General features: G+C 39.2%; 1 protein-coding gene across 4 annotated transcripts in view; it reads left to right on the forward strand.

Moving 5' to 3' along the window:
* Nucleotides 1-20,768, forward strand: part of CPNE8 (copine 8) — a 115,140-nt gene extending 94,372 nt beyond the window's left edge. For 3 of the 4 annotated variants that reach the window (XM_064445397.1, XM_064445389.1, XM_064445374.1), the window contains 5 exons: nt 1,038-1,165; nt 6,041-6,143; nt 9,137-9,194; nt 11,960-12,033; nt 18,804-20,768. In XM_064445397.1, coding sequence (XP_064301467.1) covers nt 1,038-1,165; nt 6,041-6,143; nt 9,137-9,194; nt 11,960-12,033; nt 18,804-18,992 — 552 coding nt within the window. In that variant the 3' untranslated portion in view covers nt 18,993-20,768. Of the gene's footprint in view, nt 1-1,037; nt 1,166-6,040; nt 6,144-9,136; nt 9,195-11,959; nt 12,034-17,281; nt 17,344-18,803 lie in introns of all 4 variants that reach the window. The other variant, XM_064445382.1, reaches the window with a different exon arrangement.
* Nucleotides 20,769-26,430: the final 5,662 nt, after the last annotated feature.

Here is a 26,430-nt window from a genome sequence, read left to right on the forward strand (position 1 = left end):
CAATCTTAAGGGTATTAAAACTGCAGACTTATCCCTGGCTACTTTCAGTTTTAAAAGTTATTTCTAAAATTAATTCAGTTAATTCATGGGGCATTGTGGTGCTTTTACAGAGGAAAAAAGTATTTTTTTCCTTCCTGCATATATAAACATATATACGTGTCTCCCATTTAATGCTAAGCAGTGTTTTCAGCACCCTCTTTTAACGTTCTAGATCAATTCCTTGAAAAATCCCCCTTGCTTCTTGTGATTCTCAGGGAGGTATATTCTACCTCAGAATGAGATACTGGCACATTAAGCCAATGAGGTGTTGGCACATGAAGGAGACTAAGGTGATTTTTGAAGATTTTGAAGCCTTACATGGATCATTTGTCTGGCCTGACATGGGTCATTAATCTGGGATTTAGCTTATATGTTGTATTGTCATCTGTAAATAGGTATAGTCATTATAGAGTCATTATGGAGAGAGGTCATAAAATGCCTACCCAAAGAATTTACCGTCCCAGTTGTTTCAGTGGGTTCCCAAAGAATAAGATCCTCCCTTCCTCTGTTTATGCCTGTTTACCAATGGAGAAACATTGTACCAAAGCAATGAAGAGTTTATAGTTTACCTTATACTCACATAGTATTTGAACATCAGGATCTAGCTACCATTTCTTTTTTTCACGTTTTTAAAATAAGAAATCATTGAGCCAGAGCTGTGCTCCTAAACTTGATTCCAGTTTTACATCTGCCCTGTAATTCATACCTTAAATCCACACAGGGAAATGCCTGTTACTGATGCACATACGAAAGACTGTTTAATTCCACTTAAGGTGGTATTTATATCTAGGAACCAGTTCCAGTGATTCAGACTGCATATAACATGAGGCTGTTAAAACCTCCTTCCCAAGGCAGTTAACACTCACAACTCTCTGAGTAGATCCTAGAATGCTTAGGTCTTTGCCATTTAAAAATGTACACAGGGTAGTGTTCACTAGCCTACATCATTTTTTCTTCATAATTACTTGTAGTGATTGACCATCTCTTACTTTCATTAGAATGGAAACCCTCAAAACCCATACTGCCATGGAATTGATGGTGTAATGGAGGCATATTACAGGAGTCTAAAATCTGTACAGCTTTATGGACCAACAAACTTTGCCCCTGTAATTAATCATGTAGCCAGGTAAGCATTACAACAGGTACTTTGCAGAAACTTCTTATTGTCAGAAAAACTATCACATATAAAAGGCTAACAGTTACATGATGCTAAACATTGAAAACTGTATTTACAGTTGTTTTGTTTATTCAGTCTAACATGATTAACTTGTACCTTTGAGTATGTTTGAAGACCATGTGCTAGTATGCAGAATTTCATTGCTGATTCAAAATAAATACAAGTGATCCAGCTGATCCACCCATGTCAAAATCTTTGGAGAAATCATAATGAATGAAAATTTTTGTGACATCACTCTGCCATGTTCCTTTTTTCTCCTTTGGAGCACAGAATTTTTGGTTCACAGAAAAAATAGAAATCTATGAAAAAATTGTGAAATGCAAATTTTTAAAGCATATGTAATTCCTCTAATCTCAAAATGTCCAAAACATCAACAAAATTTTCCAGGGCTCTCTGTGGCAACAACTCCCAGCTGGTAGTGGTACCACTAAGGCAATAGTACAGCAGCCACCATTGCTTATGCAACACCTACACTTCTCAAAGTAAAACCCTTCTTGTGTTTGTAGAAGTTTCTTAAGAAGGGTAACATTGCCTTATTTTGGCAGACAAGATCTTGACTTACAATATCTACAAGAAGGGCTCGAGGGAGGATCCGGGTAACTATAGGCCCGTCAGCCTTACTTCAATCCCTGGGAAAGTTATGGAATGAACCCTCCTGGGGGCCATCACAAGTCAAATGAAGCACGTGATTGGGAAAAGCCAACATGGCTTCAGCAAGGGCAGATCGTGCTTGACAAACCTGGTGGCCTTCTATGACAAAGTGACTTGCCTGGTTGACATGGGGCGGGCAGTGGACATTGTTTACCTGGACTTCTCCAAGGCCTTTGATATGGTCCCCCACAGTCTCCTCCTGGAGAAATTGATGCGTTATGACCTAGACAAGTGGTCTGTGCAGTGGGTGGGGAACTGGCTGACAGGCCGCACCCAAAGGGTGGTGGTAAATAGCTCTTTCTCAAACTGGCAACCTGTCACTAGTGGAGTCCCCCAGGGGTTGATATTGGGCCCAATGTTATTCAATATCTTTATAAGTGACCTGGATAACAGCATCAAGTGCAGCCTGATGAAGTTTGCTGATGACACCAAGTTGAGTGGGGAAGTAGACACTCCAGAAGGGAGAGCTGCTCTGCAGGAAGATCTGGATCGGCTGGAAGAGTGGGCCAGCAAGAACCTTATGAAGTTCAACAAGAAGTGTAAGGTCATGCACCTGGGAAAAGGTAATCCAGGAGTGCAGTACAGACTGGGATCCACCTGGCTAGAGAGCAGCTCTGTGGAAAGGGACCTGGGGGTCCTGGTGGACACAAAGCTCAACATGAGCAAACAGTGTGCTGCTGCGGCCAAAAGGCCAACAGGATGCTGGGTTGCATCAAAAAGGGCATCGCCAGCAGAGAGAAAGAATTCATCATCCCACTCTACTCAGCGCTTGTCAGGCCACACCTGGAGTACTGTGTACAGTTCTGATCCCCACTATACAAAAAGGATGTGGACAGGCTGGAAGGGGTCCAGAGAAGGGCCACCAAGATGATGAAAGGACAGGGAAGCTGCCATATGAGGATAGGCTGGGAGAACTGGGTTTGTTCAGCCTTGAGAAAAGGAGGCTCAGAGGGGATCTCATCACCGTGTACCAGTACTTAAGGGGTAGCTACAAAGAAGATGGAGACTCCCTTTTTACACAGAGTCCCATGGAGAGGACAAGGGGGAATGGACACAAGTTGCTCTTGGGGAGATTCCAATTGGACATCAGAGGGAAATTTTTCCCAGTGAGGACAGTCACCATTGGAATAATCTCCCCAGGGAAGTGGTTGACTCGGCCACATTGGACACCTTTAAGAGTCATCTGGACAGGGTGCTGGGCCATCTTGTCTAGACTCTGCTCTTCCCAGAAAGGTTGGACTAGGTGATCCCTGAGGTCCCTTCCAACCTAAGATTCTGTGATTCTCTGAATATGACTCTGTGAATATGTGTTGGTATAGGAAAAGCAATATGGCTCAGATAATTTAGCTGAGTAACTACCTGAAAGTTTTTATTTTATTTATAGATACAGAGGAAGAACTAATGTTTATAAAATAAAGCAGTAGGGATGTGTAAATCATTGTGCTGTTAATGTTTTATTTATGAGCTTGCAAAATAGTTAATTGTTATAGTAAGAAATATTTATTTATAATCTGTTCTTGCTGTTGTTAGCTCTACAACCCAATGAAAAACAATTTGCAAATTCTATGGTGCAAAGAATTGTCTGCGTGCCCCAGAATGACTAGATAGCTGATTTCAGTTATTTATCATTCGGATTAGTTCTGTCCTCAAATCATACCATTCAAATTATGTACATCTGTATTCCATTGCTTGTCTCTAGCAACTAGCTGTCTCCTTTTAATCTTTACTTTGACAGGATCTCTCCAGCAGCAGTTTTCAGACTGTGAGGAAATATGCCAATCCTTATGACAGCTGATTTCCATATATATGGCATTCAGTGTCTGCATTAGCCATGCTAACTGGAAATCCAGCCCATTGACTTTTCTGGCTTTTTATTCTTCTTTAGAACTGGTCATATCAGCTGAGCTGGGTGGTTCAGAATTTGGCAATTAAACTCAAGCCTCCTGTTCATTGCAAAAATTGAAATTCTTGATCTAGTACAATCAAAGCATTGGCATAAACTGAGTTCCTTTTCTTAACACTTGTTTCTCAGGAATATTTGTCAACTTTTGCAGAATTACAGAAGCCTGTCACCGGCATTTGCAGTTCCTCCACTGAACTTTTGTCTAAATATCAAGTTGTTGCAAACTTTGGTAGCTACTTCTGGTAGCAAATCACACTATATTTTAGTAGAAAAGCTAAGTATCTTCGTGAGGGTTTCTACTGAATGATCATCCTTAATACAATCCATGTACAGTCCAGTTCTCAGTAACATAATTTTCCTTCAAGGTTCAGTTTCTTGGCTATTCTATTGACTCTCATAGACATGGTACTAGAAATTATGATCTAGTGTGCAGTTACTCTTTGAACTTACCTTCAGTCTCAAAGAAATTTCTTCTTCACACATCCCTCCTACTTAAAAATATGCCTTTGATGAAATCTCTGGAAACAATATCAGATATTACAATCCTGTTGTGATCTCAGAACTTTTCAGAAGCTGTTTAAGCTGATAAGAAGTTTATTATCCTTCCCCCAGCCAGGGAGTTATCTAAACTGCACCAGATCCAGCCTAGTGTCTTCTGTCATCTCCCCTCCTCATATGAGACCTTTCTTGAAAAAGACTTCAGAATGTTTTATTCTGTGGAAAATTTGAAATAATCAATTTTCTGTTCCATTTCTTCAGTGTAGGTATGTAGACAGTATTAAGTGCTCAGAAAGGATAATGAATTTTTATTTCACTCTCTCATCATGCCTTGTCATTCCAGTTTTCATTGACAAGATCATAAGCATTGTGGAAAAATGAGATAAAAGAAGTAGTAAAAATGTATTTCCACAGTAGGTCTTGCTAATCTAGATGTTTAACTATAGTCCCTCTGTGTGGTCTGCCCATCCGTATCCTGGGGAGGGAGAGGGAGGAATGTGATGGCTTTCTGTGAGTTGTAGATGTCATTTCACACACATTCCTCCAAAGTCTTGTAAATGTCGTGGTTACAGCATCGTATTTATTGGCAGTACTTACTTGCAAATGCACTGTGTAACATCATAGTTAGAAATTTCTAAGCAGATGCAGTCATCGTGAGCGTCATTAGAACATATCCTGTTCAGTGACCAAGGTCTTTCATGTTCAGTGACCAATAAGGTTGTGAGTTCTTTGACAGTCATATTCTGTACTTGGGCATATATTCTACAGTATTCATATAGAGACTGATTCATTTATTACTGCTCTCCATATTACTCATTGCTACTTTTACTACAAGGTTTTACTGTTTGACTCCTTCACAGCACCAAAAGCCTTCATAAAAGTAGGAACTATACTGGCTGCTCCACACAAAACAAGTTCTTCACTAACTATTTAGGACACTTTGACCCTTGGGAATTGAAGATAAATGAATTGAAGTCTCAGTTTCTGGTATGCAGGCCATAGGGTTCAGTGGGGCTGCTGTGGACTCACTGTCTCTCAGGACTTTCCAAATCTTCAAAAGCTGCTCATTTCAAAGAGCAGTTGCTTCCTGGGCCCTTTGGATGAGGTGGGGCTGGAATGGCACTGGATGTGTTCTGTATTGTATTCATGTACAGCACAAAGAGAAGCTGGAGTCTTGAAAGGACATCTGTGGGTGGTGCAAAGAGGTCAATGTCTAAGCTAGGGTTGCAGGATGCATGTTCAGCTGTTTTACAAATGTGCACTATAGACTATAAATCTGCAAGTATGATCAACAGTAAGTAACCTGGTTTTGTAAGACAAAGAAAAAAAAAGACATATTTATGCAATGTGCTGATTCCTAATAAATTTTATTTATGCTATAAAACCAACCATTCAATATTAATGTATGCCCTTCATACCAAACTATGTTCCCCAGAGGTAATAACTATTAAAAAACTTTTAACAACTCATAATTCTATAAAAGAAATTCTGTCCATGCTTGGTAGTTATACAGCTCCCATTTCTCACTGATTCAACACATGCAGATGATCAATATCAATATTGTATTAGTTATGTTTTTCTAATGTTCTCATTTAAAAGTAGAATGTCCATCTTAATTATGAATGTCTTTACTTTTGAAATCTACTGCATCATGTTTCTTGCTTTTTATTAGTTCTTAGTAGTCAAATTTTAAAAATACAGCTTCTTTTCATATTAGTTCCTTTGTATAAAGGGTTTTTTTACTATTATAATATTGTTTTTTCTTCCCTTAGATATGCTGCTTCAGTAAAAGATGGCTCCCAGTATTTTGTTCTTCTCATTATTACAGATGGAGTTATTTCTGATATGGCTCAGACAAAAGAATCTATAGTGAATGTAAGTCTTGCTGAAACCGTTTAAATTTAAAAGAATTATGTTTCTAGGAATTAATATTCTAGGCAATAAACTAAATAACTTAATATTTCAGGCACTAAATTTATTCTGTGGAATAAATTTTTCCAAACAGCAAAAGTTTATTATGCATAAAGACAAAAAGTTAGCAAAAGTTGAATCTCAGATTAATTAGGTAGTGTTCTGTGGGAAGTTATATTCTTCTCTCTAACACTGTGTGTTCAGGTGATTTTCCTCATCTGTTTCTTGCCGCCTCCTTCCTCATGCATATCCCACCATGCAGTTTTTCATAGTGAACTGTTCTTTATCTTTCTAGTTAATGTAGACAGTTCTGATCCCCCTGCTTTTTAAAAACTGCCCCAAACTTTATGATCCAAAATGGCAAGCATACCAGTCACCGGATTTCCTTCTAAATAGTCCCCTGTAATTTTGAAAAATCTTAATTGTTTCTGTTTCTGCATTATTTTCAATGTTTTTTTCTTCAAAACTGCTATACCTATAAGTAGTATGTGTATTATTAGCAGATTCCATTTTGCTTTTGCCCCTGGGAAATGTCAGATGAAAGTACACACAGAAACAACTTCCAGGCAGGGTTTGAAAAGATCTAGACCGATAGTTTCGAATATACCACAGTAGAACTAGTTAATAGTGAAGTGGTGGGTGAAAAGCCTACATTAAAATATTAAGCATCATGTCAGAATGAGTACTGTAGAATTATGTGGCATATTTTTGAAGGCCTATTTTCACTGCCTCCTGTAGAGACTGAATACTGTTCCAGCTGGTAGGGTGCACATGAAAACATCACTGAACTGTTCTGTCTTTCACTAGACAGCAAGATGCACTCAGGTTCTAGCCAGCAGCATGTAGACAGAGTCTGTGTGTTAATAAGGACTATGACAGCCCACCTGGTAAATTTTTACATCCAAAGCTGTAACTGTATTGGAAGGTACCAGTTTACTTCCTCTCCTCTCCTAGCTTCCAATATTAAAATAGAATAAACTGATTCTCACTTTTAAAGGAGATAAACAAGCCTTTTGCTTTGAAGTTCAGCCTCTAGTCTAGCCTAGAGGTTCGGTACATAGTTTTTTTTAGATGAGTTTCTTTTAGGTGAGAAAAAAGAGCAGCTCTTGATTTAACTCACCCCTCAATTTGAAGTCCTTAAGTAAGAGACCACAGAGTCCAGTTGGCTGATATCTTGTAAGATAAGTAATTTACCACTAAGACATACAGAAAAGCCTTGTTTCCAGTAATAGTTCATTTCCAGGAGTAATAGCCATTAGTCTGCAACTGTCTGGAAATACAGCAGATGTATTGTTAGGTTGGAATGAGTGGAAGTTTGGAAATACTTGCTGTCTTTTCTTTTTATGAAGATGCCTTCATTTTTTTGCATACTTCTTGCAGTGTGAGCACAGTATACCATGACAGAACTGGTTAAATGGTATTCAATAGCAGTTTTTTCAGTCTTAGTAATACCCAAAATAATTAAAAGGGCAGTGATGTTCAATGCAACTTGGTATGTATCAAACTCAGGAAGAGTATATTTCATTTTTAACACTAATTGTGCTTTTAGGCATCTTTCTCATTACAGCATATATGTCAGACACGTTCTGTTTTACCAAACTGTTTAAAGGTTATGCTGTCGTTCAGGAAATACCAACACCTAAGTTTATATGCAAAAGTTTAACTCTTTGTCTTTATGCTGTCCTTGCCACTTACTGTTTCATATACATTGTGTCACATGGTACTGTGTCTGTGTGGGTAGGACTCTCTTTAAAGGATGTTTTCTTTACAATCAAGCAATATGATTCTAGAAAACACCTGAAAACAGATGTTGTTCTGTTCTATGAAATGCATTCATATCTTGAAAAAATATTCTGTTCTCACTGTTATTGACTTATGCTGTGCACTGTAATTCAGTTACAGTTACACTGTATTTGCGAACCTTAATCACAGAATCACAGATCTCTAATATTCCAAAAGAAAAAATCTAACAGTGTGTTCTAAAACCAGTTGACTTAAGACTTCAGTGAAGCAGAGTTTAATTTAGCAGAGAGTGTACATCTATGATTTTTGGCCAGTGTATACTCCTGTTTAAAATGACTGTAGACATTTTGCAGTTCATCAGAATATCTCAATACAGAGAACAGCTGTCAGCCCTGACATTTGGTAGATGTTTGTTTTTTAGTTGTTACCCACCTCCGCAGAGGCAGTTTCAGATTATTTCTGTAAACTAGCAGATATCTGGTGCTGCCATCGGCGCAGGAGAATCCAATATTTATGATACTATCTTCATAATTTTAAAGGTTTTACAGGGAGTTTATTCAGGGTAAGCCATACATCATCTTTGCCTTGTTTCATTGACTGAAAAAGATTAAGTAAAATTAAAAATCTTGCCACAGCCAGTTCAATATCTTGTTTACTGTGTGGCATGGATGACTGACTTGAACAAAATTTGATTCATGGAAGAAATACAAGATACATATTGCTCAAATAGGTGATTTATTTTCTTGAGAAAAATTGGCATAAGATCTATGTAAAAAAATAGTGTCACATAGTTCTAAGCAGCTATGTAATATCAAGAAACAGCAAAGTACATTTAAATAAATCTCAAACTGTCATTAGGTACGTATTTGCAATTATTTTCAGTATACAAAAGTTTCTAAGATAAATTAGTCATATTAATTGTTATATTAGTATTATGTCCTACCATAGTTTGTTGTGTTGAATTATGATCCTATATGATTCAAAGACTTCATAAGGAAAAAATAAATTAAAAGAATCATCTGCCTTTCTATCTTCATCCAATGTTTTTTGTACCACTTAAGCGGACAGTTTACACCACTCAACTTTTGAGGTGGAAAAAAATTTTCTTTAAAACATATCTTTGCATGTTTTTTGTTCAGATTGTCCTTAGATCTCATATATTATTGGCAGAGGTTCTGTAATACGTCAAACCTCTTTTTCTTCTTCTTTTGAAGGCTTCAAAGCTTCCAATGTCAATAATTATAGTGGGGGTAGGACCAGCAGAGTTTGATGGTAAGTGTTCTAGTGGGTTTCCTAGAATTTTTTATATTTGTTTACATTTTAGTAATATGTGGCTTTTCAAACAAATATCGTTCTTTAAAAGAGCATAATATGGAACAAGCAGTAAGCACTGTTGGCATTTCCAGCTGGACTGATTGATAACTCAGTATGATTATAAGCTACCAAGTGGAGCTGCGTAGCCCCTCAGGCTCTGTGTTCAAGTCACAGAACCATATGGGGATTCAGCATTTACAGAGCTCCAGAAGATGAGGGGGGGAAAAAAACCCCACAGTAAAGTAAGTACACTCAAGTAACGTTGAATTTCTTCAACACAGATACTTAGTTGCTTTGTGACATGTCAGTTAACTGGAAGTATTGATCATCTGTTCTTACTGCAGTAATAAAATACTGAGAAAAATAGATACATTGGATTAAACTGGATTTCACTGGGTAACAGGAGTGAGCCTAACTGTATAGCAGCATTGAGAGAATATGACAGCAGGAGAGAAATTACCGGGATTATTTACATATTCTTTTCATGTGATGTTCTGGAATACCATTCTCTATTGTAATAACTAACCTGCTTCTGTTATTTGGACTAAATTATTAAGTGCCATCGTGCATATCATTGCACTGTGAAGTGAGGGCATTCCCTGTATATCTATTCCTCAAAGACCTACATACTTTCTTTTTAATTCTAGTACTTCTAGTTAGCCAGTATGCCTTCTTTTGTACATAAAATATACATAGTACTGCCACAGATGTATCATGTAAATAGTCACTAATGACTGTACATGTTAATTCTTGTACAAATAGTCTAGGAGTATGATAACAAGAGGAAAAAATAACACAGAAAAATTATTGGGGGTTGACTTTCTTATGCTTTTTGGCAAGTGGTATATTAGTGATAATTTTAAGTATCTTATTCCTTGAAGAGATTGTCCAGCTAGATGCTTACACTTAAAATGATTGTGTGCTACAAGCAATGAGAAAAGACAGTTTATCTTCATAAATGCATGAGGGAAATTTTCAGACTTCACTTTTACTCCTGAGAATTCCAACTTTAGTCATATCTTTCTTACTTTTCTCTTGTCCCTCCTTTGCCTTTTCCCTTTCTCCCTGTTTGTCCAGCCCTTGTGTTTGCCCAGGCTCCCCTTAACACCGTCAGGGCATGTGGATTCTGTCTTCTTTTTACTTCTGGATGTTGTCTTTGCAGAGTTCTCAGGGTGTCATCCCTATTGCTTTTCTTAAGGCAGGATTCTGTTTGTACTGCAGGATACAGTTTCCATCTTTGGACCCACGCTCCTTGAGTACACTGCCTCAGTGAAATTCACCTGTTAGATATGTGCCAAATCTGTAGTCCCTCAGTGCCCAAGAGGACATAGAAATTACTTTTCCATCTGCAGAAATTCATTCTGGAAGAAACATATTTCTCCATGTCTCCTGTGGACACTGAATAAATATCTGTGTGGGAGGGTGTATGTTCCAGGCATGCTGTCTTACAATTCAAATGCCAGTCGAGCCTCAGTTCTGCTGTAGAGAGACTAAGCTAGTCCTCTCCAGATATCACGGCCCCCTAGATCTTCCATCCCCTGGGGCTACCAGAGGGGCTCTTTTAAAAGTCCAGAGCTCAGATAGATGGCACATACATTTGGCAGAGCTTAAGGATGTGAGGATGAAAATAACAGGCCAGATCAGGGGTCTGTTTCGCTCAGTATTCTCTATCTGATGTGGCCATGGGTGGTTATCTAGAGAACGTTAAGAACAGACTAAGCAAATATGATACTTCCCTGAGCAGGATGTGCTTTATGTCTATTTTCGAAATTTTTGGTAGATCTCTCCTTCAAATACTTGTTCAGTCTCCAGTTTTGAACACATGTACATCTTATGCATCAATGGCATCATGTGGCAACGTACTCTACAGACCTACAATTTTTTTCTTTGAACAAACATTCTCTTTTGTTTGGCTTGAACTTGGCTCATGATTGTGTAATTTAAGCTTTCTAGTTCTTCCATTGGAAGAACTAGGTTTTGAAATGCTGCTTTCACTGAGCTCAGCCAGTTTGTAAACCCCTGAGAAGCTCAGTGATTCACGGCTTTGATTTTCATAGCGTATGCTGAAAGAAGGATTGTAGGATTATAGATCCAATGGCTGAGCAATAATTTGTGATCCCAAATCCATCCATTTCAACACTGACCAGGGAGCAGGTATGCTTTTCTACCTATAATGGCTTCTGGGTGTCTGGACAATTTTAGAGTTTTCCTGGATCCTGCTCAGAAAGATACAAGAAGAGTTACCCAATCAATTTAATAAATTTTTTAAATAACTCCTCGTTTCTATGCATTAACAGTCATTACTTTTCCAGTATGAATGTGAGTTATTGCCTCTTTGTGCTGTATCCTATGATATCTTCTTTAAGAATAATTGCTGAAGATTAATTCTTCTCCATCTATGAAAGTATAAATATAGCCTTACCAAAACAGATAAACTTGCTAGTTTGAGAGCTAGAAGGATAAGGGCCTCATGGTCTGTTTTTTTCTGAAGATGACAATAAAAGCAAAAAGTGTGTATTGTCAGCACGAAAGAGTGCAAAATAACTACAAAACATTGTGTGTTTTATAGAACAAATTATCTCTGAGAGTTACCAAAGTAGCAGTTGTTGGTTTTGTTGCCCTAAAGTGTAAATTGACTAAAGTTTTTCTCTGTAAGATTATTTTTGTTGTGTAGCTGAACTCATAGATGATTCATTGTGTTTCTTTTTTGGTTTTTTTTTAAGCAATGGAAGAACTGGATGGTGATGTAGTGAGGATTTCTTCAAGAGGAAAGTTTGCAGAAAGAGACATTGTGCAGGTGGGAGAGAAAATTTACTCTAATAACTAGATTTTACTGATCCTGTTTGTTCTGAATTCTTGTTTCTATCTATATTGCAGCCTTTCATTTTACCTCAGCACTGACATATTTTACCTTGGGGTGTTCATAACAAGCTCAGAGACAGTCTGTGAATATTTATAAGCCTTTATATTCCACATAGTAGTGGATCTGCATTCATTAGGAAATGATCCCTAAACTGGCAGCACACTGATACAAAGTCTTAGGTTTACATAGCCGTGAGCTGCTTGCCTCTGTACTGCGATCTCACTATGATTCCGTAAGAAAAACTGCAACTTTTGTGAAGTTGGCAATACCTAGACTTCTAACAAGTGCATTTGAGATGCCTAGGGTATCTTTCCTCATCTCTAACTGCCAGTCCAGAAGACCATAAGTGTCTCCCAGTTTCTATGTTGCGTCTGCCACATAGAATCATAAAAGCTGGAAAAGACCCTTGAGATCATCAAGGCCAACTGCTAACCTGTCACTGCCAACTCCACCACTAAACTGTATCCTCAAGCACCACGTCTACCCTTCTTTTAAATACCTCCAGGGATGGAGACTCCACCACCTCCCTGGGCAGCCTGTTCCAATGCCTGACAACCCTTCCGGTGAAGACATTTTTCCTAATATCCAACCTAAACTTCCCCTGGTGCAGCTTGAGGCCATTTCCTCTTGTCCTATCGCTTCTTTCCGAGGAGAAGAGTCTGACCCCCACCTCGTTACAACCTCCTTTCAGGTAGTTGTAGAGAGTGATAAGGTCTCCCCTCAGCCTCCTCCACACTAAATAATCCCAGCTCCCTCAGCCGCTCCTCATAAGAGTTGTTCTCCAGACCCTTCACCAACTTTGTTGCCCTTCTTTGGACATGCTCCAGCACCTCGATGTCCTTCTTGTAGTGAGGGGCCCAAAACTGAACACAGTACTCAAGGTGCGGCCTCACCAGTGCCGAGTACAAGGGCACGATCACTGCCCTGCTCCTGCTGGCCACACTATTCCTGACAGAAGCCAGGATGCCATTGGCCTTCTTGGCCACCTGGGCACACTGCTGGCTCATGTTCAGCTGGCTGTCAGCCAACACCCCCAGGTCCTTCTCTGCCGGGCAGCTCTCCAGCCACTCCTCCCCGAGCCTGTAGCGTTGCATGGGGTTGTTGTGACTGAAGTGCAGGACCTGGCACTTGGCCTTGTTGGATCTCATACCATTGGCTCCGGCCCAACAATCCAGCCTGTCCAGGTCCCTCTGTAGGGCCTTCCTGCCCTCCAGCAGATCGACATTTCACAGAATCACAGAATGGTAGAGGTTGGAAGGGACCACTGGAGATCATCTTGTCGAACCCCCCTGCTTGAGCAGGCACACCTAGATCGGGGGCACAGGAACTCGTCCAGGCGAGTTTTGAATGTCTCCAGGAAAGGAGACTCCACAACCTCCCTGGGCAGCCTGTTCCACTGCTCTGTCACCCACACAGGAAAGAAGTTTTTTCTCATATTGAGGTGGAACTTCTGTGTTCCAACTTGTGCCCATTGCCCCTTGTCCTGTCATTGGGCACTACTGAAAAGAGTCTGGTTCCATCATCCTGACACCCACCCTTTAGATATTTATAGGTATTGATGAAATCCCTCCTCAGTCTTCTCTTCTCCAGGCTAAACTCACTCAAGTCTCTCAGCCTTTCCTCATAAGAGAGATGCTTCAGTCCCCTGATCATCTTCGTAGCTCTCCGCTGGACTTGCTTGAGCAGTTCCACACCCTTCTTGAACTGGGGGGCCTCAAAACTGGACACAGTACTCCAGATGTGGTCTCACTAGGACAGAGTAGGGGGGGAGGATAACCTCTCTCAATCTGCTGGCCACACTCCTTTAAATGCACCCCAGGATACCATTGGCCTTCTTGGCCGCAAGGGCACATTGTTGGCTCATGGTCAGCTTGCTGTCCACCAGCACTCCCAGGTCCTTCTCAACAGAGCCGCTTTCCAGTAGTTCAGCCCCAACCCGTACTGGTGCATGGGGTTGTTCCTCCCCAGGTGCAGGACCCTACACTTGCATTTGTTGAATTTCATGAGGTTCCCCTCGGCCCAGCTCTCCAGCCTGTCCAGGTCTTGCTGGTTGGCAGCACAGCCTTCTAGTGTATCAGCCACTCCTCCCAGCTTGGTATCATCAGCAAACTTGCTGAGGTTACACTCTATCCCATCATCCAGGTCATCGATGGATATATTAAACAAGACTGGACCCAGCACGGACCCCTGAGGAGCACCGCTAGTGACAGGCCTCCAACCAGGCTTTGCCCCATTGATCATGACCCTCTGAGTTCTGTTGTTGAGCCAGTTCTCAATCCACCTCACTGTCCACTCATCCAACCCACACTTCCTTAGCTTCTTCATGAGGATCCTATGGGAGACAGTGTTGAATGCCTTACTGAGATCAAGATAGACAACATCCACTGCTCTCCCTTCGTCGACCCAGCTAGTCACACCATCATAGAAGGCTATCAGGTTGGTCAAGCATGGTCTTCCCTTGGTGAATCCATGTTGACTACTTCCACCCAGCTTAGTGTCATCTGCGTGCTTAAGGAACCTTAGAAGATAGCTGGAACAAGTTGCCCAGAGAGGTTGTTGATGCCACATCCCTGGAAACGTTCATGGTTGTGTGGGACAAGGCTCTGAGCAATCTGATTTAGTTGAAGATGTCCCTGTTCACTGCAGGGGAGTTGGACTAGGTGACCTGTAAATGTTCCTCCAACCCAAACCATTCTATGATTCTGTGATCTGTGTTTACGTGACTGAAACAAGCCCTAAGAGTGCTACTTTCATCTGCATTCCACGGACACCTCCATCTCTCTCAGTTCTCTGGTTCTGTTCCTGTGCTCTGCAGTCATTCAGTCAGCCAAGTAGTTGTCATTCAAATCTATGCAACCACTGGCAGGGTGGTATGGCAGTTTTGCATGCACATACACACCCACCATAATTCCCCTGCCCCTCAGAGCTGCCGATTTCTAGGACTCCACAGGTTGTCCAAACTATGTACTTCATCCATGCTCCAGGCACTTCATCTTGCATCGTGATTACCCACCCCCCTGGACAGACTTTATTTCGTAATTGTTTTCTTGATCAAATAAAATTAACTAGCTAAGCATTTTCTATTTTCATGGGATACTAAAGTGGAACCAAACAAAGAGAAAGACATTCGATGGCTCAACACACTAATCCCTTCTTGCTAAAGTATTAAAGAAGTTGGCATTTGAAAAGCAGCAAAATATTGAAAAATTGGATCAACCTGATTACTGTAGAAAGAATGGTATCTGCTTAAAACTAAATCTTCTATGGAAGGTATATTTTCCTGGAAGTGTTTGAATCCATTTGTGAAATAGAATATTTCAGTTGGAAGGGACCTACAATGGACATTTAGTCCAACTGCCTGACCACTTCAGGGCTGACCAAAAGTTAAAGCATGTTATTAAGGGCATTGTCCAAATGCCTCTTAAACACTGACAGGCATCCTTAGGTTCAAACCTTACCTTAGATCTGCCATTTCTTCTTCTCCCTTTATTGGTTCTGTTTCTCAAAATTCATAATCTTCACTTATTTTCCTCTTGCTTATTTTCACTTATGTCTTTCCAAGCCATGTTGGATTTTTATATTATCTTTGGTTAGTATAATATATATAAATATATAAAAATATATATATATATAAAAACAAAACCCTGAGCTATATGAATAGCACATATTGCAGGTGATAATGTTTTAATAATAATTAAGGTCAGATTGGAGCTGATGAAATTTGGAATGTGTGGTTTCTTTTCATTTAAATATGCAGGAACTGAAACCTTTCAAAATGTTTAATGTTACAAAAACTGATATGTGAATGTTTAAGGATTTGATAACTGCTGGTAGATACAATATGTCAATCCAAGGAAGTGTTCAAAACATGTATATGACGCCTGATTTTATTGTTCTTTTTGTTTAGAATACAAAATAAACAAGTCTACATAAATATATGGAAATTAAAATGATCGGATCTTTTTTCCCCGATCTTAAAGCTTCTCAGTGCAATAAATACTAGATTAAAATTCCCTCTCTGTTTTTTTCCTAAATGGGGATCAGAAATGAGAATGAGAGCAGTTAAATTACCCTCATAATCCATATGGATATACATTAAAGTAAGTCATAGATTCCTGAATTACTTCTTCCAATAGTTGAAAGAGTCTTTTTTCATTTCTGCAACGTACAGAGAAAACAAGTGATGGGAGAGTGACATATCAAAACTCTTAGAAGAGTGACGCGTGCTGGCTGCTTTAGTCAGTGTTGTCAAAAAGGTAATTATAAAAGTAAGGGTGAGGAGAAGCAGGACAGCTGAATAGGAGGCAAGAAATAATGTTTCTCATTTTGTCAAAGCCTTTGTAATGTTCCTTGGTCGTCCATACTGGGCTAGAGAGGGGCTGTCTGTAATCTGTTATGCTATATATGTCAGTGCTGTTCAACATAGCAGTATGTGGAGATCTGCTTCCACAGCTGGAAGTGTTTCTGGACCCCAGACAAGTATTCCTGCAAAGCCCTGTGCCACGTCAGATTTTCTAAAGCTAATTCAGATACCTCTGGCATTAATTGCACTTATATTTAAATGCATTTAAATATATGCAACATAATTACACATAATTTCTCCAAACAGCAGCAGCTCCAAAAGCTGCTGGTTTTACATTCAAAGGGCATAAATGGATAGACATCTTCAAATGTTATAAACAAGATTTGTGAAAATGCTTTGCATCAGAAATATCCTAATTTCTGCTCAGAAATAAAAAATAATATGCAGTGAATACCCTTTTGTATTTCTTTCTAATTCGTTACATATCAGAAATGTAATAAAATGTTTATTTACTATTAATATATTTCAGTCAGAACTATGCCCCGAGCCATATTGAATTACCTGGAGGCAGTATTATTTTGTGCTGTTTTTCTGTCTAAATACTAACAAACACTTTGTAGACTAACTAAATAAAAAGGGATAATGTCAAACCCTTAGGTTTGGTATGACCTTTATTTTATATCTGCCGGGGTAAAACTGATGTGCTTTTATAAAATTAACTACTCAAATATAAAAATTTTCTTTTTTCTGTATTAGGTTAGTTAAAATTAGCTAGTGAACTTTACTGTTAATTTTACCAGTCAGTATGGTGAAATATTTTAATTAAATTAGTAAAGGAAAAGTTTGCCTGCTAACAGTGGGTCGCTGTGTCTGTTATAGTTACTACTGACTGCAGTTGCTGTAAGGACATGACCTTCATTACTCCCTCCTGGCTAATATATGTAGGTGTTATAGGGACTCTGTATTACCAATTTTTCCTCAGTTTATTTCATTTCTGCTTCTTTGTTACCCTTTTTCTATTTAAGAAGTTTTAGGAAAATACTTATTCCTAGTAATGTACCTATGTCTTCATTTTTGGTTCGTTTTGGGGTTGTTCCCCCTCCCACCCCCAAAGAGTTTAATATATTTAGTAGGTTTATTTTGTTTATTTCTGTCTTTTCTGGAAAACTCTCAGGATCTCAGAAATACAGTGTAGGCTAAACTCTTGACTGTAATTCAGTGTTCCCCTAAGTCTTGAAAACTTAAATACTTTTTAAAAAAATGGAATTTAAACTGTAGCCTTGGTTGCTGTGCAATGCAAGAAAGCAAAATTTGTCCAGTTGGTCTAATGGGCAAAATAGTCTTCAGATTTGAGAGGACTGCCAGGAGATGAGAGATCTGTGGGTCTGACTTCTCAATCAGTTCTAATTTTACCCTGGAGTACAACAGTTAACAATTAAATCTTCCCTGTTTTGTGAGGGGAGGGGAAAGGCACCATTAGGTTTTTAATTCCAGGATAGTGTAGCCTAGCATATCGGTACCAGACATTGGACATTGAATCCCAATTTTGAAAAGTCACCCAGCTGTTGCCCTGAGATAGGCTCCAAACTCTGAGCAAGAAGCAGAACTGCAAATCAGCCTTCCCCTTGGCATAACCTATTAGTGAGCTTAACCCACTACATCTCTGCATGCTCCCTGATGTGAATAAAAATCAAGAAGCCTAGACTGTTTCTTTTTTCTATACCAGTAGCACAAGCATCTCATTAATGATTAAGAAATCCAAGCCAGAGCTAGGTAGCTAAATTTTTAGGTATTGCAGATCTGGATATCACGTAACAAGTTCTTTTTTGAATCCAGTCCTTTTTGCTTAGATTCTTTGTGCATTTGTTAGTATCATATAAGATGTGTTCAGGTGGTTCTTAGTTCTACTAGGAATAATGCAAAACGGTCAAGCGTATCAAGTCGTCCTTTCTGTTTTGCTCACTTCAGATCACAAAAATCCTCTTCACAAGCTGCTAGAGCAGAAGCAGTCTGGTAGGAGAGCCCTACAAGCAGGAAAGCTAAGAGGAGCTTTCTGAGGCAGAATTATCTTCTTGTATGACAAGGGTTGAGAGACAAACCATATATATCAATGAAACACGTAATTAGCAGTCTGAGCTAGCCATGGCGTGTGTGAAGAACTTTACCCAAGAGAAAGCAGGACACTGTTTCTATTAGAAGATGTATCTCAGTTTTTTAAAAAATACGATGTGTATATATAAAATATATAATATAAAATACAAAATATGTATGTGTATATATAAAATGAGTAAGGTAGCATATTCATGTCCTCTAACTCCCTAGATAAAACTTTATTTTTATGTTGTAAGATGTATTCTGTGTCTGCATAATGACCTGTGTGCACGTCTCTCTTGTTTTGTAGTTTGTGCCATTCCGCGATTACATTGACAGAAGTGGAAACCACGTGTTAAGCATGGCAAGACTTGCTAAAGATGTTTTAGCTGAGATCCCAGAGCAGTTTCTGTCCTACATGAGAGTCAGAGGAATAAAGCCATCACCTGCACCACCACCCTATACACCCCCGATTCATGTGTTGCAGACTCAGATATGACTGCTCCAAAGTTCTTAGCGTTTATCACAAGCCAAGAGTCTCTGGATGCAGCAGTAGCTTCTGATAACTTTTTGGAGCTGGAAAAATTCTCTTCGCATACCAAAACTCTCCTGTGGTTGTATGAGCAACTGGAAAGCTTTTAAATGCTAGGAGCAAAATATTGATGTTCTCTCTGAGTCTTTTTTTTTTTTTTTTGACCAAAAAATACCTACTTTTTTCCTGTATTTATTGGAGGGGAAAGCACAAGTCAGGATTTCAACTCAGAAGTTATTGTCCTCTCTGACTACTGTGTGTATATAAATGTATAGGAATGCTATTACTCTGTATCAATGTTTACATGTTACTATTTTTAAATTTCAGTACTTTTATAACTATTCTTAAGAATAAAAGTTTGGAATATTGACTCATGTCTTCTAGCTTGCAATAGTTTGTCACAAGATAACAAGAGAAGCAATATCTCTTTGAATGTTTGTCCGGACAAATACAGCTGAAAGCTACGAAAAGGACAAATCTACATGTGTTTTCCAATACCTGAATTGCTTCAATCAGTGCCCGGCAATCCATTCATCTCACAGTTTGAGAATAAACTCCTAAAATGTGAATAACACAATTGCATATGACTTATGACTAACTCCAAACTTTGAGGGGGAGGTATGTGTATTTTTTCAGAGATTCTCCAATTTCTAAGTTTATCTAAGTTTACAGTTTTTTAAGCTAGTTACTGAAGCAAATTAGAAGAGTTACTTGCTGTAAGTAATTAAAGAAAATTACCTCAAATCAGAACTATCACAGTATTATAGTTGACTCACTGAGATCATTAAATCTTGTCATGCATTCCTTAAAGCACTGGAAATTTTGCATCAGAAAAGCCTTTGAAGTGATTGCAGCAGATGTTTTATAATGGACCATTTTAAACTTAATTTAAAATTTTAACTTTTTTTTGTCTAGATTGCCCATTCAAAGGGATGCTGGCTCTTAATATTTGGGTTTAATATTTGTCATTTAATCACATTTCCATTCAGGGTGCATGAATGATAATGTTAATTAACTGGTTTAAAAATTGCACAACCATGTTGCTTTGTGCACAATTTCGTGTACGGAACTACCCAAAAATTTATTATATGCCTGTTCATATATAATTATAAAATGGTTTTGCATGTACAGTTTTTACAGAATACACGGTTTTGTGAGTTTGTGTCAGATACATTTTATTTAGAACTAATGGCCTTAAATTTCACAAAACTCCTGAAATGATTGTGAATTGCCTTCAAATACTGTTAAAACTGGACGTTTTAATTTTTTGTGTCACAGTTGTAACTGTCTTGTAATGTAACTTTCTTTCTTTGCATATAACCTGTTTACTACTTCTGTTTCTTACTACTGTATGTTGTAATGTACAGTATAAAACTACGGTGCGTTTTTTAAGCATGAGAAGTTTTTTGCCAGAAAGCATATCTTCACTGTTAATGGCATATAACTATGTAAATGCAGAATCTTCCATTTTTAAATATATTTAACTTCCTTTAACTATCTCATGTGGGAAATTACTTTTTCCAGATAATTATTCCGTTAGTAAAAAAAAAAAAGGTGGTTTTTTTTGGTAAAAATAAATCTTGTTTTATTTTTATTTCAAAATAGTTTTTACATAAATATGGACTTTAATTTTCTCACCAAAGTATGTATTTCCTAGTGGATTGATGTTGCATGAATGAAATTTGATACCTGGCAACTACAAATTTTGATGGAAGTGCATCATAAAGAGTAAGTTTAAATCTACTGAATGGTGGTGGTGTTCTCCTTCCATCTTCTCTATTTATTTTTCATACTTACAGTGTTGGCACTTTAGAAATAACCAAATTAATATTATTATTTCTCTCGTTTCATTTGGTTAGACAAATCTTTATGTTGACATCTGTATTGGTTCCCAGTAGCCCGTGTATTTTAGCAGCTCTTCATTCTAAGCCCAAAACTACAAACTCCTTTTATTTGGCTTAGAGTAATTTATCAGCTCTTATTTAACCAGCACCTTTTATTAATACAAAGATCAGTCTCAAAACTAATTTAACAACTCATTTAACTTTTAAAGATAGGTATTATTTAATAAAAATTATTTTTTCTATCCAGCCTAAGTACCAGCCTATTCTATGCTGCACTGCTATTTTTTCTTCTGTTTGGTATTGGATTCTAAATCTAACGTATTTAATGGAAAGAAATAGGTGCGATCAGTGGACTAAGTATTCTAGTGGGAAGAAGAGACTTTATCCAGACTTGAGAGATTCCCTTTGTGTTTGACATCTTGATTCTGTAGTGTGTATGAGAATCATTATGTAGACTCACAAAGTAGCCTCAGTCATTCCAGTATTAGAGATGAGAGTAATGGTCAGAACTAGAATTTCTCCAGAATATCATATGCAGCCATTTTTACTTCTGGCTTTATTCTTAAGGATAATGGAACAGAAAACTTGTATTCCTTCCCAAGAAATGCTAACTGCTACCAAAACTTGATAATTTTCTATGACTGAAGAGTAGCAGAGAGTATTTAACTTTCAGAAAGGTGAAATGTGACATGTTAGGTGGCAGATGAGTTGCCCTGAAAGGGAGACTGTTGGCCTCGATGGAAGCTCTCTTCCTTTGGTGTCCATCTTGGAACAGATGCTTTCTTTGTAATACATGCAGAAAATGCTATGGCAGCATGCAAACTGTACAGATGTCCCCACAAAGGAGGAAGGGCACTGTCTCATGGAGGGTGTAATTTGAGGGGGACTATTTTAGGTTTGATTCTGACTAGTGAGTTAATCTGGAAGAAGAAACTGGTTTGATCTTAGTTACAAAATAGAATTTTGTAATTTTAGGCAAAGATGGCAACCTGTACAATAGAATTTACATGGACTTCAAATCAGCTCACTTCTACACTCAGAAAGGTTTGTGAAGTGTGGTTCCCCAGGAAGGCATCTGAGGGAGAGGAACAGGGTTCAGGAGAGCAGGTATTCTTCGAAAAGACACATTTTTTAAAAGCTGGAAATTCACATCTAAGTAGGGACAGATGAAATTCACTCCAGGATACTTTATAGAATGGCGGAAACAATCAGAATGATAAATGATTATCATCTTTGAGAACTAATAAAAGGATACATAATGACAAATTATGCCAATGCAGTGGGAAACCAGGGAGCATAGTAAGAGGCTATTATGACTGTTTCAGAAGTTCTTTAAACAGAAAAATCAACAAGAATAGAAATGGGGCATATTTTGCTGTGAATAAATGTAAAAGCACAGATACATGAGAAAATGGAGAGAAAAACACAAAATAAATTATTACTGCTAAAGCCTAGTAAAACCCATATTAGAAAGGGAAGGAATGTTGAGTCCGTTATTTAACAAAAGAAAAGGAAATAGTAAATCTAGGGGAAACCGAAATGTTCAACGTCTTTTTCCTTCAGGCTTCACAGAAGGGGGATAATCATTGAATTAAGTAGTCAATTAAAAAAAATAAATCTAGAGCTAGGTTTACATCTACCAGTAAAAATCTGTTAATAATCACACTTTTGAAATAATTTTCTTGAAAAGCAGTGTCATGAGCTTCAGGATAAAAGAGAGAAACAGCTGCTTTAACATGACATTTTAAAAGCAAAGCAGGAGGTAACGGCCTCATTTGAAGTGTTATGAAATACTACAAACCTGGTCAGGCTGTTCAGAAAAATGCTGTCAGTCTTTCATCATCAAGCTGGAAAAAATACTGTTCCATAAGGACCTGTCTTGCTTTTGGTATTATTCAGTCACTTCCATTGATGACGCACTATATAAAAGATGATTATTAAATTAGTGGATTATATCAACTGGAGATCGTTTAATCACTTCCAAAAAAATGGGATTAAAACTTGAAATTACTTTCATGAAAGAGGAGCAAATTCAATCAGGGCAAGCAGGTAACAAAAGTAACAAAAAACTACTACAGGGTTGAAGTGGTTTCAGGCTACCAGGTCCAGTTTTGAGTCTTCAAATAACAGGTGGGTCAACTGGAAAAAGTCACCGAGGACTGATAGGTCGCCGAGGGCCATTGGAACAAACTGGGCAAATGGTCAGGGAAGGTTTCCGTGGGTTGGTCTCTCTGCCAGAGGTTGTCTCTAACTCTTTTTGATGACCACAGTGAACTACCACAGCGGGGGTCACTGCGTGAGATCAGGACAAGCCCCGCTGACGTGAATGCGTGCAGGGGAGCAGGTTGATGCCATTGCGGCAGAAATATTTTCAGGAAGGACTGACGATGTCCGTTCATGTTATTAGGTAGTTGTTTCATACTGCTCACATTTTTCATATGAAATACGTTCGTTCTTTCCTTCAAAATGCTTTTTGGCAATAGTACAAATTTTCTTCAGCACTTTATGATGGATTATTGCTTTTTTGCCACTGAATTGATACCATATTATTTCATGTTTTATTTCAAGCCAGCATTGTGCATTTACGTTCATTGCCATTAGAGTGCGGGTGACTGTAGATGACTTGTAGTTTCAAGTTGGCCATCTAAACAAAGGGTATAAAGTGCTACATTTCTGAGTGTCTACAGCTGAACATTTGACAATAATAAATTTCGTAACTGGGATTCTTATTTGATGGTTTGATTTTGTAAACATTCAAAGGCACTGAAGTGACTGAGCGTTCTTGTAGATATTCCAGGCTACAGAAGGTGTACAACTGCTGTGAGATACCTGACCTGCCAGCGTGCAGTGTGGTTCCTAATGCCACATCACGTGTGCCACGGGTGGTGGGACAGCCTTAGCAAGCCACAGCAGGCTGTGGCTGTGCACTGAGCAATTCCATCACTTCTGCATTGGTCTGTTCCCCAGGGAGCAAAAATTCTGCCCAGCCTCAAGTGGAACGTGATTGTCGTAATAACTGGGTGGCCTGTGCGTCCCCGTGCCACAGGCTGTTATGTAGTTCGGTTTGCTTCAGGCTGATCATGAAATCAAAGCAATTGACTGTATGTGCAAAGTGATTAGCACTGAACACCGTGTCTTCAACTGAGCGGGTCATCAGGACGCAATCACCAGCCACAGGGAATTCAGTGGGAAGTGAATTGGCTAGTTCCCATGAGCACAGGAGTACTGCAGACTGCGGAACTTCACTGCGGAGAAGGGAGTGAATAATCCCCTCACAAAGTCGTTAAATACTTGCACTGGCACTGGCAGAAAGCCCCCAAAAGTACAGGAACGAGCGTGCAGCTTTCATTGATTGCTTTCTGTGAGCAGGAGGGGATAGAAAATAACAAACCTGGAGGAAAGGAGGAGAACCCAGAAGGAGTGTCCCTTGGCTGTTTCTGGCAAATATTGTCATTAATGCAATTAACAAAGGGATTAAAGGCTACATTTCTAAAACCAACGAATGTATCAGCTCGCCAGGGTTGCAGGCTGGGAGGCCTGATTAGAATTCAAAAATGGTTTTGATTAATTGGAGGGAAGGTCAGGAATCAGTGAGATAAACTGCTGTGAAGAAAAAAAAGTGGAAAATACTGCTTTCAGGAGGGAAATAAATAAGCACAAATGAAATGAAAATGAAAAATACCTGGATAAGCAGCAGTTCTGGACTTAATAATCTGCATATTACAGCTGGGCTCCAAACCAAATATGAATCAAATTGTGATACTGCTGCATAAAAAGCAAAGATCAGCCTGGAAGATGTTAACAGCAGGCGTATTTGTATGGGGAGGGTTTTAATCATTGCTCCAGGCTAAGCCGTGCTGAAGCCTTAGCTTGGCACCGTGTCTGGACTGTAGGGCCACACTCTGAGTACGATGCAGACAATTTTGAAAGAGTCCAGGCGAGAAAAAAAGCAGATGGTTTTTAACCTGTGAGGAAGAAATTAAAGCACTTGGGTATGTTTTGTATGCAAAAGACCAGAGGGAGCGTGCTATCTGTGTGTCTGTGCAAGGGGGTGCTATAATGAGCTATTCTCAAAGGTCAGCAATGACAGGTGACATTACCATGTTTGGCAGCAAGGAAGGCTTATAGGGGCTGATAGACAAATCACCCTAACTAACTGGAGGCCCATTCTAGTGCATCTTGGGGAAATTACATCATCTTTGTCTCAGAAATTGTTCAGAACAGGCTGGACAGCCACTAGGGATGGCCCAGTTGTGTGGCCTTCCTCTGAGCAGGGAAATAATACATTAAATAATTAAACACCCTTCCAAAGCCCCATTTGTCAGTCCTGCAAATGTAAGTGACCTAATTAAGATAGAGGCAAGGATAATACATTGGGAGAGGAGGACTGGAGTGGGTAGGTGGGTAGGAAGGCATTGGGAAGGCTGAGGAGGGCTCTGGTGAGATTTCATCTGAAACACGTGTCTACTTCCAGTCACCAGTTTTCAAAGCGATGGACTCAACAGGCTGGTGAAGAGAGAGGCTTGCAGAAGAATTCCACTTGATGGACTCTCTGTGTGACCAAAGGCTACAAAGAGGGAAAAGTCTTGTGGTGGTTGCACCAGGATCGTGAACATCAGGTGAGGAGCAAGACATGCCAAGCAAGTTGGTACAAGAGGACGGGAAGATGGGAGTCCCTGTCTGCACATCTGAGGTTTCTAAGCATAACTGTGATGAGGTGTTGGAACAGCAGTAAATCTGGCTTGTTTCCAACAGAAATGAGTTTATGAAAGAGCTGACATCATGTTCTTTAATTCCCCAATGGCACATTTTTCTCACTCACCTGCAACACAAGACAACCCCCCTCCACCAGACTGCTCATGGAGGCTCACGGAGAGGCAGCGGAGAGGGCAAGCAGCATGGCCAGCTTGCTGCTGTCGTCAGTGCTTCCAGCTGGATGTGAGAGCACATGTTCAGGGAAGACCAGAGAGTTCGAGGAGTCTCAGAAACGAGCTCGAAGCAATGGAGCCAGAAAGATCTCTGTGTCCAGCACGACCTACAACGTGGTGCTGGGTACTCCTGGAAGCCAGGTCACTGGCATTGCAAACTGGGCACCAAAACCTCTGCGTACCTTAGCTCTTGATGTCACTGGCCTGCAATTCCCATTGATAATTACGTACAGTCAAGCCTACAATCACGGCACCTTGGCTTGATACGCTCGGTCGGCTATCATTACCTGTCATTTAATAACCAAACATCACATGTGTTACCGTGACAGATGCACAATAGCTTGGGAGATAGAACTCACATATTAAGCATGTGGGCTGATAAACAAACAAAAAAAAATCAACAGAAATATTCCCTACAATTCCTTTAAAGGGAGGGACATAGAATATGCTGCTAGATCCTCAGGATTCATAGCACCAGGCTATACTGAAACACTCGGCTTCTTCAGTAACAAGAACTGGCATTTTCCTCATATCGCTATTTCGCTCATAGAGAATTCTGTCTCTTGATAAAAGAACTGAAGAAGCATTTAAGGGATATTGGAGTAGAACTATAATTAGATTAACATTATCAGA

Source organism: Phalacrocorax carbo, chromosome 1 (genome assembly GCF_963921805.1).
Source record: "Phalacrocorax carbo chromosome 1, bPhaCar2.1, whole genome shotgun sequence".
NCBI classification, from domain to species: Eukaryota; Metazoa; Chordata; class Aves; order Suliformes; family Phalacrocoracidae; genus Phalacrocorax; species Phalacrocorax carbo.